Here is a 16,902-nt window from a genome sequence, read left to right as displayed (position 1 = left end):
TGTACTTCACTATAAAACAGCATCATTATAAGGCCACATACTTCACTATAAGGCAGTGTCATTATAAGGACATATACTTCATTATAAGATAGTGTCTTTACAAGGTCATGTACTTCACTATAAGAAAGTGTCATTACAAGGCCATGTACTTCACTGTAAGGCAGTGTCATTATAAGGCCATGTACTTCAATATAAGACAGTGTCATTATAAGGCCATGTACTTTATTACAAGAGTGTCATTATAAGGCCATGTACTTCATTACAAGACAGTGTCATTATAAGGCCATGTACTTTATTACAAGACAGTGCCATTTTAAGTCCATGTACTTCCTAACAAGACAGTCTCATTATAAGGCCACATGTTTCACTATAATAATGCAATGTCATTATAAGGTCATGTACTTCATTACAAAGCAGTGTCATTATAATGCCAATTACTCTATTACAAGACAGTGTCATTATAATGCCAAGTTTTTTATTACAAGACAGTGTCATTATAAGGTCATGTCCTTCATTACAAGAATGTCTCATTATAAGGCCATGTGCTTCATTACAAGACAGTGTCAAGATAAGTCCATGTACTTCACTATAAGATAGTGTCATTATAAGGCCATGTACTTCACTATAAGAGTGTCATTATAAAAGGCCATGTACTTCACTATAAGGGAGTGTCATTATAAGACCATGTACTTCACTATAAGATAGTGTCATTATAAGGCCATGTACTTCACTATAAGACAGCGTCATTATAAGGCTACGTATTTCACCATAAGACTGTCATTATAAGACTATTTACTTCATAAGACAGTGTCATTATAAAAGGCCATGTACTTCACTATAAGACAGTGCCATTATAAGGTCATGTACTTCACTATAAGACAGTGCCATTATAAGGCCATGTACTTCACTACAAGACAGTGCCATTATAAGGTCATGGACAGCATTAAAATGTCTGAGTATTATATCTGAAAAATGTTTTGGCTATGTATGTACATCGAAATGCATGAACAAAAAGAAAAGAAAAAAAAAGATTTATATCTTTTTGGAATAATCTTTTTAAATCTACATAACTAGCTGTATAACCAAACTGATTGAATCTAAAATTATATATAATTTGTTTTCCTGTAATAAAAGTCCTGTATTTCAAGGGTACATTTTCCTGATAGAAAATCTTTTCATATAATACATAATGCTACTCACAATTTAAACAGCTCCTCTCTACTTAGGTCTTCCAGCTCTCGCTCAAGTTCCTATAAAAAAGAGAAGAATATATGTAGCAAGTAAATATAATCTATATCTAGACCAATGAAACACCCAATCCCACATTCCTTGGACCATGATTTCACATTTTACAAGTCATATATTTTACATACTGTGGATATACATGCTTATCTGTCTACCTGTTCTCCACCAAGCAACTGTTATAGTAATCTATTGAAATCCTTCATTTCCATGTATTGGTGCATGTATAACAGTGACAGTATTACACTTGTATTTGGCAGTAATTTAGTTTGGATTATATTGGCAGAAATTATAAAGTTGTATAAAGTCTTTCATTGAAAATGCCATGTTAAAATGACAATCCATCCAGGAGTAGTGACAACATCACAACAAGATTTTCAAGATGACCTTTGTGGTGGCCATATTGGATACCAGATTGGATACAATACTGACACCATTATCATTTAAGAACAACCTGACAAGGGGCCCTAGGTGGCCCAGCGGTCTAAGGTACTTGCCTTTACAGATCACTGACATCTCACTTCTGTTCGAGTGGTTCGAGTCTCAGCTCAAGCAATGTAGGTATGTGAGAAAGCCTGCCAGCTGTGATTCTTCCTGGATTTTCTCTGGGTTCTTCCTTCACCAAATATACTGGCTGTCATGCAAAGCTTATCATGTGCTGAAAAATGGTGTTAAATCCATAAAACCAATCAACCAATAACAAGACATCATAAGAAGTCTTCTGTTGAAAACCTGATGTCAAAATGATTTTCTGTTCAGAAAAAGTAACAATAACAAGATTTTCAAGTTGGCCATTTTGGCTGCCATATTGGAAAGGAGATCAGCCCCATTTTCATCTAGTACCATACCAACTACACATCATAAGAAGTCTTTTAGTAAAATACGCATTTTGATATGACAATATGACCATCCAACCAGGAGGTGTTACGATAATGATTTTCATGATGACCACTGTGGTTGCCACAATGGATTTATGAGCAGCAGCATTTTCATTTAGAACTAACAAGACCATGGGATGAAAGTGTGTATAAAGTTACATGGCAATCTCCCAAATAGTTTATGAGAAGTTGCAATATCAAATTTGTGCTAATGGACAGACAGATGTAACATGAACAATAGATCATCCTATAGTAATTCTGGTAAGAGGTAATATTTCTGATAAAAACTATAAATCTAACTCATGATCAGTTTAATTACGACTCAATTTAATATTTTTTAGTGATCAAGAGGCAAATGAAAATTCTCAGTTTCTACCCAACTATGATAAATATTTTCAAAATTAATGGGCATTCCCAGTTGGCAAAAACCCTATTCATTCTTTTTCTTGATTCCTGGTAGCATGAAAAACAAGCTCTTGAGGCCCCAATTCTATCAAGGCCAATTTGCTGGATACCAAAATTATACATTTTCATCAATTCTCCTCCCCACCCTAGAAGAAAGGCCACCTTTTTATAAGGCAACATCCTCACAGGCACCATCTTCGATGCAGGAGAGAAGACCTCAAAAGAAGGGACCACTGAACCACTGAACCAACCTATATGATGCTACAAGCAAATGTGTCTGAGAACATGACCGAAACACAAACCCTGATCAATAGAAATTGCACACAATGCAAAGGTAAGCAAAAATATTTTACTGAACCAGGGGAAAAAATCACAATGACCAAGTTTTCACTGATGTTTGCAGTACCAAATGATATGACTCCATCAGGAATAATTCCCACTTTACCTAAATACAAAGGTTAACACATACTACTGGACCACGAAAAACAGGTCACAGTAACTTAATCTTTACTGAAAGATTTAGTTCTCCATATGACTTTCTAAATAACAAAGTGTTGACACAAGATGGATAGATGGACTTCTGCAAAAATATTATCAACTTATTATACGCTCATTTTTTTCTCTGTTAACTTAACATTGTCAGAATTGTTCAGTATTTTACAATATTGCACACCTTTGTATTGCACTCATGTGCAGGACATGTGTGCCCAATAGAGAATTAGGAACTATCTTGTAAACAAATCATGTACACTCGTGCAGCGGACGCTTTATGTTTTGGTTGTTTAAATTTGTTTCTGAATGAACTGCCACATACAAGCTGATTTGCTACATTCTGCGTTAACATTTTTGATACAATGTTTTGGATTTTGGCGATAGATGCCACATTTTATAAAACTGGTGGATACCTACAAATAACATGCAAGTTACAAGGCATAAACTGTCTCCTTTAGCTGGTAATAAGAATGGCAAAAAATATACTTACAGTTTTACATCCTGAATTTCCTCAAAATTTACTTTCTTAGTTCTGCAAATCCGAATTACATGAGCCTTGTCAAGGATTCTCAAGCTTGAGTATGTATTTCAAAATTCTAATGTAATTTCAACTATATTCCAAGTGCAATTACACCCTCCTTACTGCACTCAAAATGAATAAACATTATATTCCATAGAGTCTTTTTCATAATTGAAATTGAATGACTTCATATGTTTCCCAAATTATGATTTCAAACATTCAATGGAAAAACAGAAGTACACTTGCAGAAGTCAACATGCTGCTCCATCGCCGATGAAATCTAATGTACTTCATGTAGAACTGGCAAATAAATTAAGTCCATAATCACAAAATTTTCGTACAAATGACAAAAATACCAAAATCTATTAATTCCAGATCAAATGGAAAAGTTGTTGCAATATTCATTCACAATACAACTCCAAATTTCAATTTTAAGTAGACCAAAATGTCATTTTCTTTTGAAAGTTATATCTGGCACGCGACTAAGTTCAAATTTATCTGGGCAGAGTTAAGTGCACATTAATAACGTTGTTGTGTAATGATGAATCTGCACTTGTGTATTTAGTTTAGAATACAGTATACATTCAGTTACTTTGTTTCGTATAGTGTATTTTTGTATACATAATTAAGCCTTAGGTAGAATAAGAAAATAAGCATACAATAAAAAGGTTACTGCATTTGTATGGGAAAATATGAACTTGGTTTTTCAGATGAATATACTGCTCCAAAGGTTGTGCAGTATTTCCATCCGAAAAACTCATTCATATTTTTCCATATAAATGCAGTAACCTATAAAGATGTCAGAATTGCTGTGAAATCTGGCAATAAATGTACAAGTCCAGTAAAAGGTCACTAGATTTCAGCTGTGAAATAAATGTCTTTAAATGTGTACATGACAGCATGGCAACTGTTTCTCTATTGTATACACACAATATGATGGAGAGTGTATACATGCAAGAAGCCTGCAAAAGTGATTGTTTTCATATTATCAAAGTTGGCTTGCAATCATATGAATATTTAACAGGCATTCTGGTTATTTATATCATGGCTAGGAAGCCAAGAGTTTAATTTTAAAATGGGAAATAAAATGACAAAGGATCTTGCTAAATTAAAAACAACAGACCATCCACCCCTCTTGGACATGATAGGCTTACAATCTATACTGTCATCATAATATGCAAACAATATTTCATTTTACCTTTTCTCGGATGTAAAGAGGAACTAGTGGCTGAAAGTTAGCAGGTGAGTCTCTGCTCTTGGCAGTTCTACATTGTACCATAGTAGGAATAGAACCAGATTCAGGGGAGACAATCCTAGCTCTTTCAGTTTCTATGGTTGGGGATCTGATTCTTTCCCTTCTGATCACTGGAAGGCCCTCACTGATCAAACAAAAATATACCATATACTTAAAAAAGTACATGTGTAATAAAAATAATGTACAATAAAAACTATGTATGTATGCAAAAAATTCAGTCAAATAATTAAAACAAATTTCTTTTTAAGTATTGATATTCGTTTCTAACATTCTGAAAAGCAATTTAAATTAAATTTATTGTTTAACAAGACTATTGTGAATGGGATAATATGTGATTGACCTAAGTTTAATAGTTGTCCATGCTGGCACTTATAAGGCATGGTTAACTAGAGATTATTAACCGACGGGTCTCAAATATAATATGCAGTTTAGAAGTAAATATTATACAGAAATTATTATCTTCTTATTAGACTCACCATGACTTTAATCTTTAGAATCAAAATCTACAGTTTCTTTTTTACCCTGTCTGCAAGCTGTATACAATGATTTGTCAAAGAACTAACTCAAGACCTATTTTTCATTGAGTCATAATGACCTTTTGATATTTATGGTTCCACAAATTGATTGGCCTATCCCTTATCTCAACCACCAAGGTCAAGGTATGTGGTCAATAACTAAAGTTATTATGCAAGCAATATTTTTGTCTTTCAGAAAAATGACCTTGACCTTTCAACTTTTGGACCCCACAATCCATAGATTCTTTAGAACCAGAGTGCAAGTCATCATCAAAAGTGAAAGTAAATGGATGAGAAATAAAACTGGTATGCAGAAACCATTTTTCATATTTCAACCACCATGAACTTGCCCTTCTTTTGACACTAAAATCAATAGGAACGTTTCAAACCCCGACTACAAGGCATCCACAAAGATTGGTACAGGTCTTGGATGTTGAACTAAGACTTCTGTGCAGAAATCATTTTTAATCTTTAATCAATGTGACCTTGACCTCTGGCCTTTTAACCAATACACTGATAGGCTTCTTTTTTACCCTATGTGCAAACCATTAAAAAAATGTGTTCCAGGCCTGGGATGTAGAACTAATGTTACTGTATGGAAATCATTTGTCTTCTTTTGGTCATAGTAACACTGATCTTTGACCTTCTGACCAATGGGGGCTATTTAATTTTTAATGCACACTGATTCATACAAATGCAACAATTTACAGCAGTACAATGCTGACATGCCTTTCAATATCAGTTATTTTAGACTAAGTCTATAAGGAGTTTTTTTTTAAATGTGCAAAAAAGTGTACAACACAGCCACAAATACTGCAAATCAAAGTGACTGTTACTTAAATACATTTACAAACTTGTCATGGATAACCATATATGTGAGAGACCAGGACATCAAATCAATTGTTTTGATCAGGAGATTAGGTTTTAAATCTGTATAATTTTTTTTCAACATAAATATTACCAGTATGCTTTTTTTAAAACAAAAACAACAATATGTATTCTTTTTTATTATAACTGAACAGCAAGCTCTGCATGTGAATCAGATTCTAATGGCAATGCTACAACATTAATTAACATGATTCATGGCATTATCAATTAAATGAAAAAGTACGAGTTGTATATCTCATTGTTGAGTACAAAGACTTTTTTAATAATTCAACGAGCATTATTAGTTATCTTTACAAGTTTATTATCTGGTATCTACTGATGACACTTATAGTGATTTTTAAGTTTCTCACTGTACAAGCTCACAACAGTTCCCTGATCCAGATCAGAGTTCCACTATGTTATGGAATCTGAATAAATCTGATCATATAATTTTTTGTTCCATACACTATCTTAAAATCTGCTTTGCATGAAATAAACAATGCCAACTTGAGACATTTGCTAATTCCCTGCACTAACTTAAACTCTGATTTCCAACCATTGTTTTTTGCTGATGGTTTGCTAACACTGTAAGAAAGGACACATTTCCGCATTTTGGTATGAAATGATCAAAAAGAGGTTGGAGATTCCCTGACATATTCCTCTTAAAATACCCTGAAGAATACAGTGGCAATTAAACATGACTAAAAACAAATTTAAATGGTTATACAAATGTTTCTGCCAAGGTAATTTTCTTTTTTATGTTGCTCATGCAAAAGGTCAGCTGACTTTTAATCAATATCTCGCAAGCCATTATTGATCACTTTTAATCACTTTATTACTTTATAGCACTTTAATAAATATCAACAAAGTAATCAATTTACAGACTTTTGTGTATGATGGCAGTTATGTCATAATTTATAATTAGATTACTCAGCATGCTGCACCAGTCATTGAACTGGTGCAACAGTTGTGGTACTCAACAGACTGGATGTGACTGGTTTCTATATATGTCAATAAAAAAACGTAAATAAACCATCCTTTTTAACACAATGAAACCAACAACTCTCTTCATTTTTAAAATCAGTAGATTTCAACACAAAACAATATGTGCAGGCAGTAGACTGCCTATAAAGGTATTTCTGTTCTACTGAAGATAGAATAATGCTTATGGGATAGAACCATACGTAGAGCTTATGCAGCAAAAGAAATCTTCATACAGGGATGAAATTCTCCCTTATTTCATCCACATCAGAAAAGATAGATTAAATTTGGCAATGTTTTTAAAGCCTTCATATACGCTGAAAGTTTGACCAAAATAAAAAAAAATATATGTAGGAGAGTATTAAAATCAAGGTTGACCATACTGATGTTAGCACATATCTCCATCCCATAGAATCATCATCTGATTTGGCACAGGGATGACATAAGCAAATAATAATAGATAAGCAATATCATATAGATAGAGATATGCCACCAACCCCACAAGCCCATGTAAATATGATTCCAATCACCACATAATACAGACTATCAATGTACAAATTATATTTGCTGACTGTCTATGATCAGTTGTGTCCTCCCTCAGCATTAGTTCAATTCATATATGTTTGACAGATATTGATAACAAGTCTACATGCAACTGTCAGTGGATGACGGAGAATGGAATTTTCCACAAGCTGTAAACTGTAACCTTGACCTTGGCTATTGGTTAGACCCATTTTTAGTGAGCTTTGTAATGACTTATTTCTCAATTTTAATTAATCTGACACAATCAACTTTGTAATAATATCACGATGTCATATAAAAGTGGCAATATTGCAATATAGTTTTAGATTCAAATAACATCACTAGCTGACCATGGTCCAATCAAAATTGAGTACAAGTCTCCTTCATTATAATATTGCTCTTCATGTCTTCATTTGATTCTGGTTATAATGCACTCTTATATTGAAATAAACAAAACATGTATTATATATCCTCCAAAAATCATGAACTTGAAGTTTCATGGAATAATTTTATTAGTGCCGCTAAAACTTGTTCCTACAATCTTCAGTTGTCTACAAGTAGCCACTAATATAAGGAGCAAGTAACAAGCTATAAGAAGCCAAAAGTGTGAACTAAATGTGCCAGTTCAATCAGTAACTTTTTCAGCTGTGCATCCCTGTCATACCAATCATATATCAGTATTTCTGAACACACATTAATTAATCCCTTTATCTGGCGATAAGAAATTGCCTTTTCTATCAGTGGATGTTAAAGACCAATATTACACTGCTAAAAAGTAGGCAGGTGGAGTTCTTTTTGCTTAGCCATGATTGGCATGACAACTGTCATTTGGTTTTCATACCAATTAAATGATGCAGGAAAATTCTAACATAGGTTACATCAAGCCTGTAAAATTAGGTCACAGTGACCTACTTTTGATTAGTAGTTTAAGTTACTCACCTTGAGGTGTATCACATACCAATTTTCATAAGTGTATTTGAAATTTAGGGTGTAATGAACAATGAGCTAAAAATACAAAACCACTCAACTTATCCGCCTTGAAATAAGTCAAACTATTTTTAGTATGATATAATTACCCATCTTGTGATTCGTCCTCAGTGAAATTTTGAGTTACTTTGATTATCCACATAAAATTGTTCATGAGTCAAGCTGAAATATTGCCCAAAATGCTGAGGGTGGAAGAAATTACTTGCTGAAAATATAAGATTACTCTAGCATGAAAAACTGGGAAAAGTGACCTAATTTGGCTTTTCTCCCATAACATTTCTGTTATTTAAAATGTTAATCATTCAATAAACATCTTTTCTGTAAAAGGAATAAATCAAAACATCATTGTCATTTTCAAACAGGCAAATGGCGTTGGTAAAAAGAAACAATATTTCTCACACCATACAACAATACAGTCTTCTACATATAAAGAAAGAAACTTTATATAGATCAATCCATCACTACACAGTTTGAATATTTCAAACCTCACCCTTTTTCCAGAGGTCTTTGTTGCTCAATTCTTGGTCCCTCAATCTGTCTATCTGCAGAAGGTATTTCTCTTTCTACTCTGTCCTCTCTTGCTCTCATTGGTAATGCTCCATCATGAGACCTTCCAACATGGAAGTCCTTCTTTGCAGAGTTAAATGAATCATGATTTGAGAAGATAGGAGATGGCTGAGATGAAAAATCCATAAGTCTTGCACCTGGCAACACAGGAGATGAATATTTCTGACTTTCAAGTGGAGAAAGAGCTACAAGATCTGTATCAGACCTACTGAGGAGCATTCTTTCCCGTGGATAGTCCCTCTCAAGTGGTAGAGGTTGGAACTTGATCAAATCATCATGTGGAAAATCTGGTAAATCTACTAACTGACTACCTGGGTCAGATCTCACACTAGCACCCATCTGAGATGTGTATCTCTCATCTGAAAGCCTTTTTGTTCCTTCCCTATCTCTTCTATTTTCATCCCCTGATTTCCATCCTACAGGATCTCTGTGAGTAAAATTCTCATGTCTCCCTTCCAGGTCCCTAATATTTAAATCATCATGGAGAAATTCTGATCTCAAAATTTTCTTTTCCCCTACGTGAGACATCAACTTGGATTGACGTACTGGATCTCTGATATCTGGATCCTTTGTGTGTACATGATTTATGATTCTGTTTTGTAACAATCTGTCACCTAAGGTCTGTTCCCCCTGGTTTGAGCTAGAGCCACTTCCTTGCTGATGCTGATCATGGATGCTGACTCCACTATCTACATAATCCTGGCTTTTTACTGACTTTGGTCCCCCTGATAGTCGGTCAGAGCTTCCACTGTTACGGGAGACCTGACTGGATGTGGAAGTAGGACGATTTTCCACACCATGACCACTTCCAATGCTCTCAGACAATGCCCTCTCCTTCTCATCCTGTAATTAAAAGAGAAACTGTAAATTTAGGGAAAAAGGATCAAATACTAAACTTTACTGATTTTGAAAAGTCACAATATTTTGCTGTGAATTTGTCAGTTACTACTGGAGCAGAAGGCATACTCTCTATATGGATATAACTATGGGAGGATGTCTGTGTATTATGATTAGGTAAGTATTATTGAAGAAATTTATTTTACTAGAAAAAATTGGTTCCTTCTTTAAATATGTTACCCAATTATAATACCTTAACAGAATAGGTCAAGAGGTGGAGGGAGATACATCCCCAGAGGAGACCATCTTGTCCCTTAAGAAATGTGACACAGCTTCTAGATAACCCATATAGAAAAAGACGCATGTCAAGAAGAGGCTTCAAACAGAAACAGTTTCCCTCACACAAATCCAGCAGAAGTCATGAAGCTACATCTTTGTGAAGTTGTCAAATGACCTTGAAAAGTAACCTTTTGCAACACCGGTAAAGGTTCCTCAAGATCGAATTGAGCCATTTAGGATAAGTGAGATGAATGACCTCTGACTGAAACTGGAGAAGTGTATTATTACAACTCTATGGTCTTAAAGTAAGTAATAGAAAAGAGTGAGAAGCAAAAAAAGCTTTGTAATGAAAAATGTAAAAAAGAACTTACAGTATTACAAATTAAATCCCAAATAATCCTAGAATTACTGACAAAAGTCCTAAAGATTAAAGTTCTATATAAACTTAAGTGTTTTTCCAAAATAAATCCAATGCTGAAAGTGTTGATGTAACGGTGGTGACCCGTGTTGTGGTCAGGTGCCAAGTCTTTTGTTGGATCACAAAAGAACAATCCAAGAATATATCTTCCTTTGAAACTCCACTATAAATTCAGTCTCTATTTGCAAGAATGTTGTTTTAATGAGCACTTGGTATTTCCAGTGAATAAATAATTTCAATAAATAAATTCCAGCCCAAAAGAAACGTTGGACACAACAAAGATTTCAAGATATTATACCACAAATGAATAATTTATAGAACAACAAGATTATATAGTCTTCTACTTAAAACTATTACCTAATATAAAATTTCATTCTGGAAGGGTCAAAATGTTTACAAGATAAATACTCAGAAAATCTATTACTAAAATTATAATGAAGAATATAATAAACACAATGTCCTGACTCAGGCAAAGATAATAATCCTAACAGTTAACCCATATTCAAAGAGAAAATATTAGCTATGTATCAGTTGTTTACAAAATTTTAAAAAAAAGCAATTATTCAGGTCAGGTAGAAAATGGACTTGATTTTGAACAAGTTCAAGTCCAGAAGACAACTACCCAAGATCAGATAGGTCTTAGGTCTGTGCAATATCCTCTCTTCCATAATAATGGTAGGTTTAACTGTGATTGGTGCTAACTGATTCTCATCAAAGAGCCAGTGGAAGTTAGCTATCACGGTATAGATGCCAACAATGCTAGAAAGTGCTCTTGTGCATGACATTGAGATAATACTGCATTGCCTTTGCATGCTCTAGGATAGATGGTCAACTCACTGGAGGGATTCTCCACCACTTGTTTGAGAACTGTTTGTTCTTATGGGCATATTTTACTAAGGTCCAGACATGAAAGTTCAGTAACTCTGGGTTGTGATGAAACATCTGCCCTTGTAGCTGCTTAATGCAGGTAAGGGAATATCTCAATTCCTGGTGATTCTGTTGCAAGACTAATGAGGTTGGTCCAAGATTTACCATCTGAGTGGAGTAATCCATATAAGGAAATACTCAGATTGTTTTGATTCCATGAGATTGGCTGTACAGACTGGATATCATCCACACTATGCACTATGTAGATTAGTCAGCTGAATAAGTGGTTTCATGAAAAGGGTTCTTGGATATTACGGCAATAATCAGGTCATTTTATGCAGGAAGTACCTAGCAGCAGTATGCGAGTTATGGAATTGGCCAAGTTTGTTTCTGGTGGCAGACACTATATGATTGATTATGGCTGTGACCCCTTTCAATCAGAGTTTTATGGCCAAACCCAGTCATGAAGGAACATGGCCTTCTTGGCTGGCATGATGTCTGGTTCTTGGAATTGAAATGGGGTAAGGGATATTGATCCACACAGCCAGTCTGTAATTCTAATATGTGAGACTGTTACTATGGATGTTGCTGCTCTCTACCTGGAGTTTGTGAGGTAACAGTATTACTCCTAATGTATTACAATTAGGTAACATATTTGAAGAAACAAATGGAAGTAAAATTACAAAATAGAGATTGTGAAAGGGAAAAGCACAACAGAGTTTCTGTCACAACTGAATGAGAAATACTGCTGGCTTTATTCATGAGGATCTTTATGAGTAAAATCAATGTAAAATCAATGTGTTATGATTTAAAATATTTGTTAAATTTTTGCTTATGTTTATTTTTGAAAACAACTGTTTTTTATTTTTTTGTTTTATCATAATTTATATTCATGTACAACTGTATTTCTGTTTTGAAGTTACATTCATTCAATATTATTTTCCTAACAAACCTTTGATCTTGCTGCAGTCTAATTTTATTTTAATTTACATTTATTGACAAAACAAAACAAAATTATTAATTCAACCAAGTATTAATAACCTCCAATTGTTTCCTTTTTATTTTAACCCAAGTACTAATGAATTGCTAGGGTTGAAAAATCTAAAAATTACTTGCCCAGAATAAACAAAAAGAAAAACCTGACAATATTAGTTAACAACCTCTTCAGTTGTAAACACCTAATCTCATCTAGTCCCTGACCTTGATTTAGAAATTAGTGAAGGAAGTTAGCAACTTTTTATTTTTATCTTATTCTTAGAATAACATGATTGGTTTTTGTCAAGGTCATACTGGAACTACGTGCTTTAGATGTAAATACTTCTAAAACATTCTGGAGAGTTGACTCTCATCCAGGAATCTGTTTTCATTTCAAGTTACTGTATAATCTTTGCTTATAGAGCTATTTCTCAATTGGGGCTTTTTCTTTACACTGGAAAGTGTGTATTCATTACCAGTTTGGGAATTAAATTTTAATGTTTATTCAAATTATTTGGATTCTAAAAGATTAATTCTTTTTCCTGGAAATATTTTAGTGCTCATACAGAATTCTTGGACAAAGACATTTATTTAAATTTTATTCAGAATTCAAACACTGGAATATTGTTTATCTGTAGTTCACAAAGGACTGTACACATCAGCTGCATGCCTCTATAATGACTATAGTAAAGCCCTTAGGAACTTTCTTCATCCATTTTCCAAACTGTTTGCATTGATACACTTTTAGACGCAGCATTCGAGACCATGTGCAATATATCATCTGAAAACAATTCATAATTTCTTTAACATATATTAATAATTCTAATACAGGACCCGAACAGCACAATGCTGCAGCTGCACTGTCCAATTCTCAATCTATAAATTAATAGTACTTACTGTAACAGATTTCTCATCTATTGTGGACAGGGCATCTCTCTTTTTGTTGTTGTTATCATAAATCCCAATATTATGTTTAGGAGGCTCATCCTTTCTTGAACCAAGAACTTGAGAAGGAAAATATGGTCCTACTGCATCGTCTGAACCTAAAATAAGTTCACTTTTTGTAGCATGTACAATATATACTCATTTATAAGTGTAGTCCAAATGCAAACTCAACAGATGCACCAGGAGATCTGGTCTTAAAAGTTTTTTTTTATATTAGTAATCAGTAGAACAAACAACATTTAACCAAAACTGCAACGCATGATATGAAGTCAGATCTGGGTCTATGTTGTTTGTATTTGGGCTCTGCTTATAAGCAAATATGTATGGTAATAAAAAAAAATGTCTTTTAAATGTGTATAAATGATAATATAGTATGAATTCAGAACTTTTCATGAGGTATCAATTTTTGTGGATTTCATGGCTATTTCAGACCTCAAATTCAAAGAGCTAGTAAAACAGTGATTCCTCTATGGAAAGAATAAAACACCATCCCAAACCATGAAATTCAATTTTAGTATCAAAGAAAATTTCATTTTTTGCAAAAGCAAATACAATATATATATATATATATATATATATATATATATATATATATATATATATATATATATATATATATATATATATATATATATTAACTACATACATTAAAAATAACATGGCTTTTAAAGTGTTGGTATACAGCAATTTGATATACCAATACTACTGGTATGTAAAATTGTGATCCACCCATGGCACAATAATATGCACATATAAAAATTCTCACAACCACGTGTTGTTGATTTTCTAATAATGATGAATTTCCACACATTAATCATTAGTGATGTATGAATATAGTGATAAAATGTCTAATAATCTCTGTTTTCTAAATGAATTTAATATGGTACATAATTTCATCACAATCGTTTCTGCTTTATGTTACCCCCTCCCCTCTCATGCATAACGGAAAAAACTACACAGAAATTTGGAGTGAGAGAGAAAGAAAATCTGGGATGAATGAAAACCTTGAAACTGAACTTACACCAAGTAATCTACAATAATATGGTTCGTCGTAACAGTATGTGTACACTCTCCTTGGGATTTATCTACAGTGGATATATAATCAATTATACAAAGTTGCAAACCCTGTTGACATTATACAGTAAATTTCTCGTTACGTGGTACAAATACTGTGATGTATTTAATGTTTTGTTGTTGTCATTGTTGTTTCTTAAACCTATTATAATGTTCTAAAAATAAAATATTATTAATTAAATATGAAAATGTCCAAAGGTCACCCTCTCTCTCTCTTCTTTCTCTCTCTCCCTAGACCATCGTAGAAAGACACTGGAGAAAATCTATGAAAAGAAAAGCGAAGAGATTTTCACTTGTGTCATCCAAAGATGTCTCTGAAGCTATGAATGATGCTAAAAGTTAAGTCAAACCAACCAAAGGATGAGAGAGAGAGAGAGTTTTATGATCGGTAGTACTCTTATTAAAGCAGAATAATGACTTAGATCAACTGTAAATATATTAAAATATTTTAATTACCTCTTGTTGGTTTCTTTTCTCAAACAGTTTCAATTCCACATTAATTTCCATGAGCTGGTTCATGAATGGACGAGCGTTCATGTGAATGACGTAGCTAACTATGTGTATGCAGTGCTCTATTTTCTTCATTAAAACCATCTTTCATGTTTAAATCATAAGTGTGTATTATACTGATTTAATCAATGTGAAGAAAAATAGAAGTTCAAAAAAGAAAACGATCAACTTATCAATCTTCATAGGTGATTGTGAATAACCACAAATAGCATAGAACTACATTTTGTAGCGGACACATTTGGAAGGGATGTGAGGAGTTCATTCACTCAGTGAATGCACAATTGCCTGTAGTAAATCTGAACTCCATTCAAAGGGCAAATGTATGTTTGTATGTGATATAAATATATGTATAGTATGTATGCTGTATCAATGAAATACCACTTGTCATATCTTTTTTTCATCAAAAGGAAACTTGTCAAGCCTTGTTTCCTTTTAATGAAAATTTTTATACATCTTGTGGTATATCATTGATACAGCATACATACTATACATATATCCTATATATATGGTGAAAGACAGACAGACATATATACTGGACTTTACAAATCCACCTGCCTGATACATGGGGCAAGTTCATATTTGGCTCAGCTCCGACCAACTCAAGCTTGCAAGATACTTGCACAGAGACAAGTACAAAAAATTCAGAGAGAAAGAAGGTCAGATTAAACCCATAATGCTTTATATCCTTTATGTTTTATACTATGCAATCTCACCTTTATTTAGGGTTAATATGTACCATGTTCTTCTGTTACATATGTGTCCACAGCTACTTTCATCTATTGATCCTTTATGTCACACAACATACTGTCAAAGTCTGTCATTTCCTGTCTTGTTGTCAATGTCAAGGTCAGTCTCACATTTTCTCACACAGACATGATCATGCAGATATTTTCTATATTTATAAATGGGGTGTAAATATTTATATTTTAACTTACTGGTTACCTTTTAATCATAATATCTTTATGTATATGGGATATGCCAACTTTCAAGTCTTAACCAAATAATGGTCATTTTGTGAGCTCCAATACATGCTAGATTACCAACTCTAACAAAAATTTGGCTTGACAATGATTATTGTGATGTATGTCACTGTTTTCAGTGTAACAAGGTGATTAATGGTAATATTAAAACTGATGAGGTTTCTCTGACAGGTGTGCATGGAAATAAAAAGAACCTATCTCTAATGATTGGCTATGTGTGTGGGTGGGGTGGGGTGTGTGGGTGTGCTGGTGTACACATGCAAATGTGCATATATGTGTGTGCATGCATGTACATTTGTGTGTTTGTCTCTTGTATATAGCATTCACCAGCCCAATCTGGTCAGTGGTCATTACAAACGGTCCCAAATTCATATTGTTTTGGTGTAATCATCTGTCCTGGAAGTTAAATCCATGCACAAATGTTTCATTAAAGGTGGAGAGTCTAAAGATTATTTTACAGTTGTAGGTGCAATAATGACTTTTCAAAAATGTGCATAATGTATATTTATGGATTTCAAAATACTATTTAAGATTTCTCTTTCTAATCCTTGCAGTCCTTTAAGTTAGATGATCCTATATATAGCCACCAACATATAAAGGCAGAGTTTGGCCGAACCCCAGTTTTCCATAATACGAAGGTCTGATTATTGTCATGGTGAAAGTCACATAAAGTCATTCATAATATCATCATAACCATATTTTTCACTTATACTGTCATTGGAAAAATCATGTAATGCCACTAAAAAAAAGCAACACAACCATATAACTATCCAATACTTTTCCTAA

At 33.5% G+C, this 16,902-nt stretch overlaps 1 protein-coding gene across 2 annotated transcripts in view; it reads right to left on the bottom strand.

The window, feature by feature from the left end:
* LOC149795263 (uncharacterized) overlaps positions 1–16,902 on the bottom strand; it is an 87,985-nt gene that overhangs the window by 27,516 nt on the left and 43,567 nt on the right. For both annotated transcript variants that reach the window (XR_016422296.1, XM_089964995.1), the window contains exons 10-13: positions 13,505–13,650; positions 9,155–10,074; positions 4,736–4,916; positions 1,201–1,250 (exon numbers count right to left, since the gene is read on the bottom strand). Coding sequence is in view for 1 of the 2 variants with exons in the window: in XM_089964995.1 (XP_089821121.1) it covers positions 1,201–1,250; positions 4,736–4,916; positions 9,155–10,074; positions 13,505–13,650 (1,297 nt within the window). In the remaining variant the exon portion in view is untranslated. The remainder of the gene's footprint in view (positions 1–1,200; positions 1,251–4,735; positions 4,917–9,154; positions 10,075–13,504; positions 13,651–16,902) is intronic.

The sequence above is a fragment of the Sinohyriopsis cumingii genome, chromosome 7 (genome assembly GCF_028554795.1).
Source record: "Sinohyriopsis cumingii isolate HCF-2022 chromosome 7, ASM2855479v2, whole genome shotgun sequence".
NCBI classification, from domain to species: domain Eukaryota; kingdom Metazoa; phylum Mollusca; class Bivalvia; order Unionida; family Unionidae; genus Sinohyriopsis; species Sinohyriopsis cumingii.
Note: the sequence above shows the minus strand (reverse complement) of the source record. Positions and strands in the feature narration are given on the sequence as shown.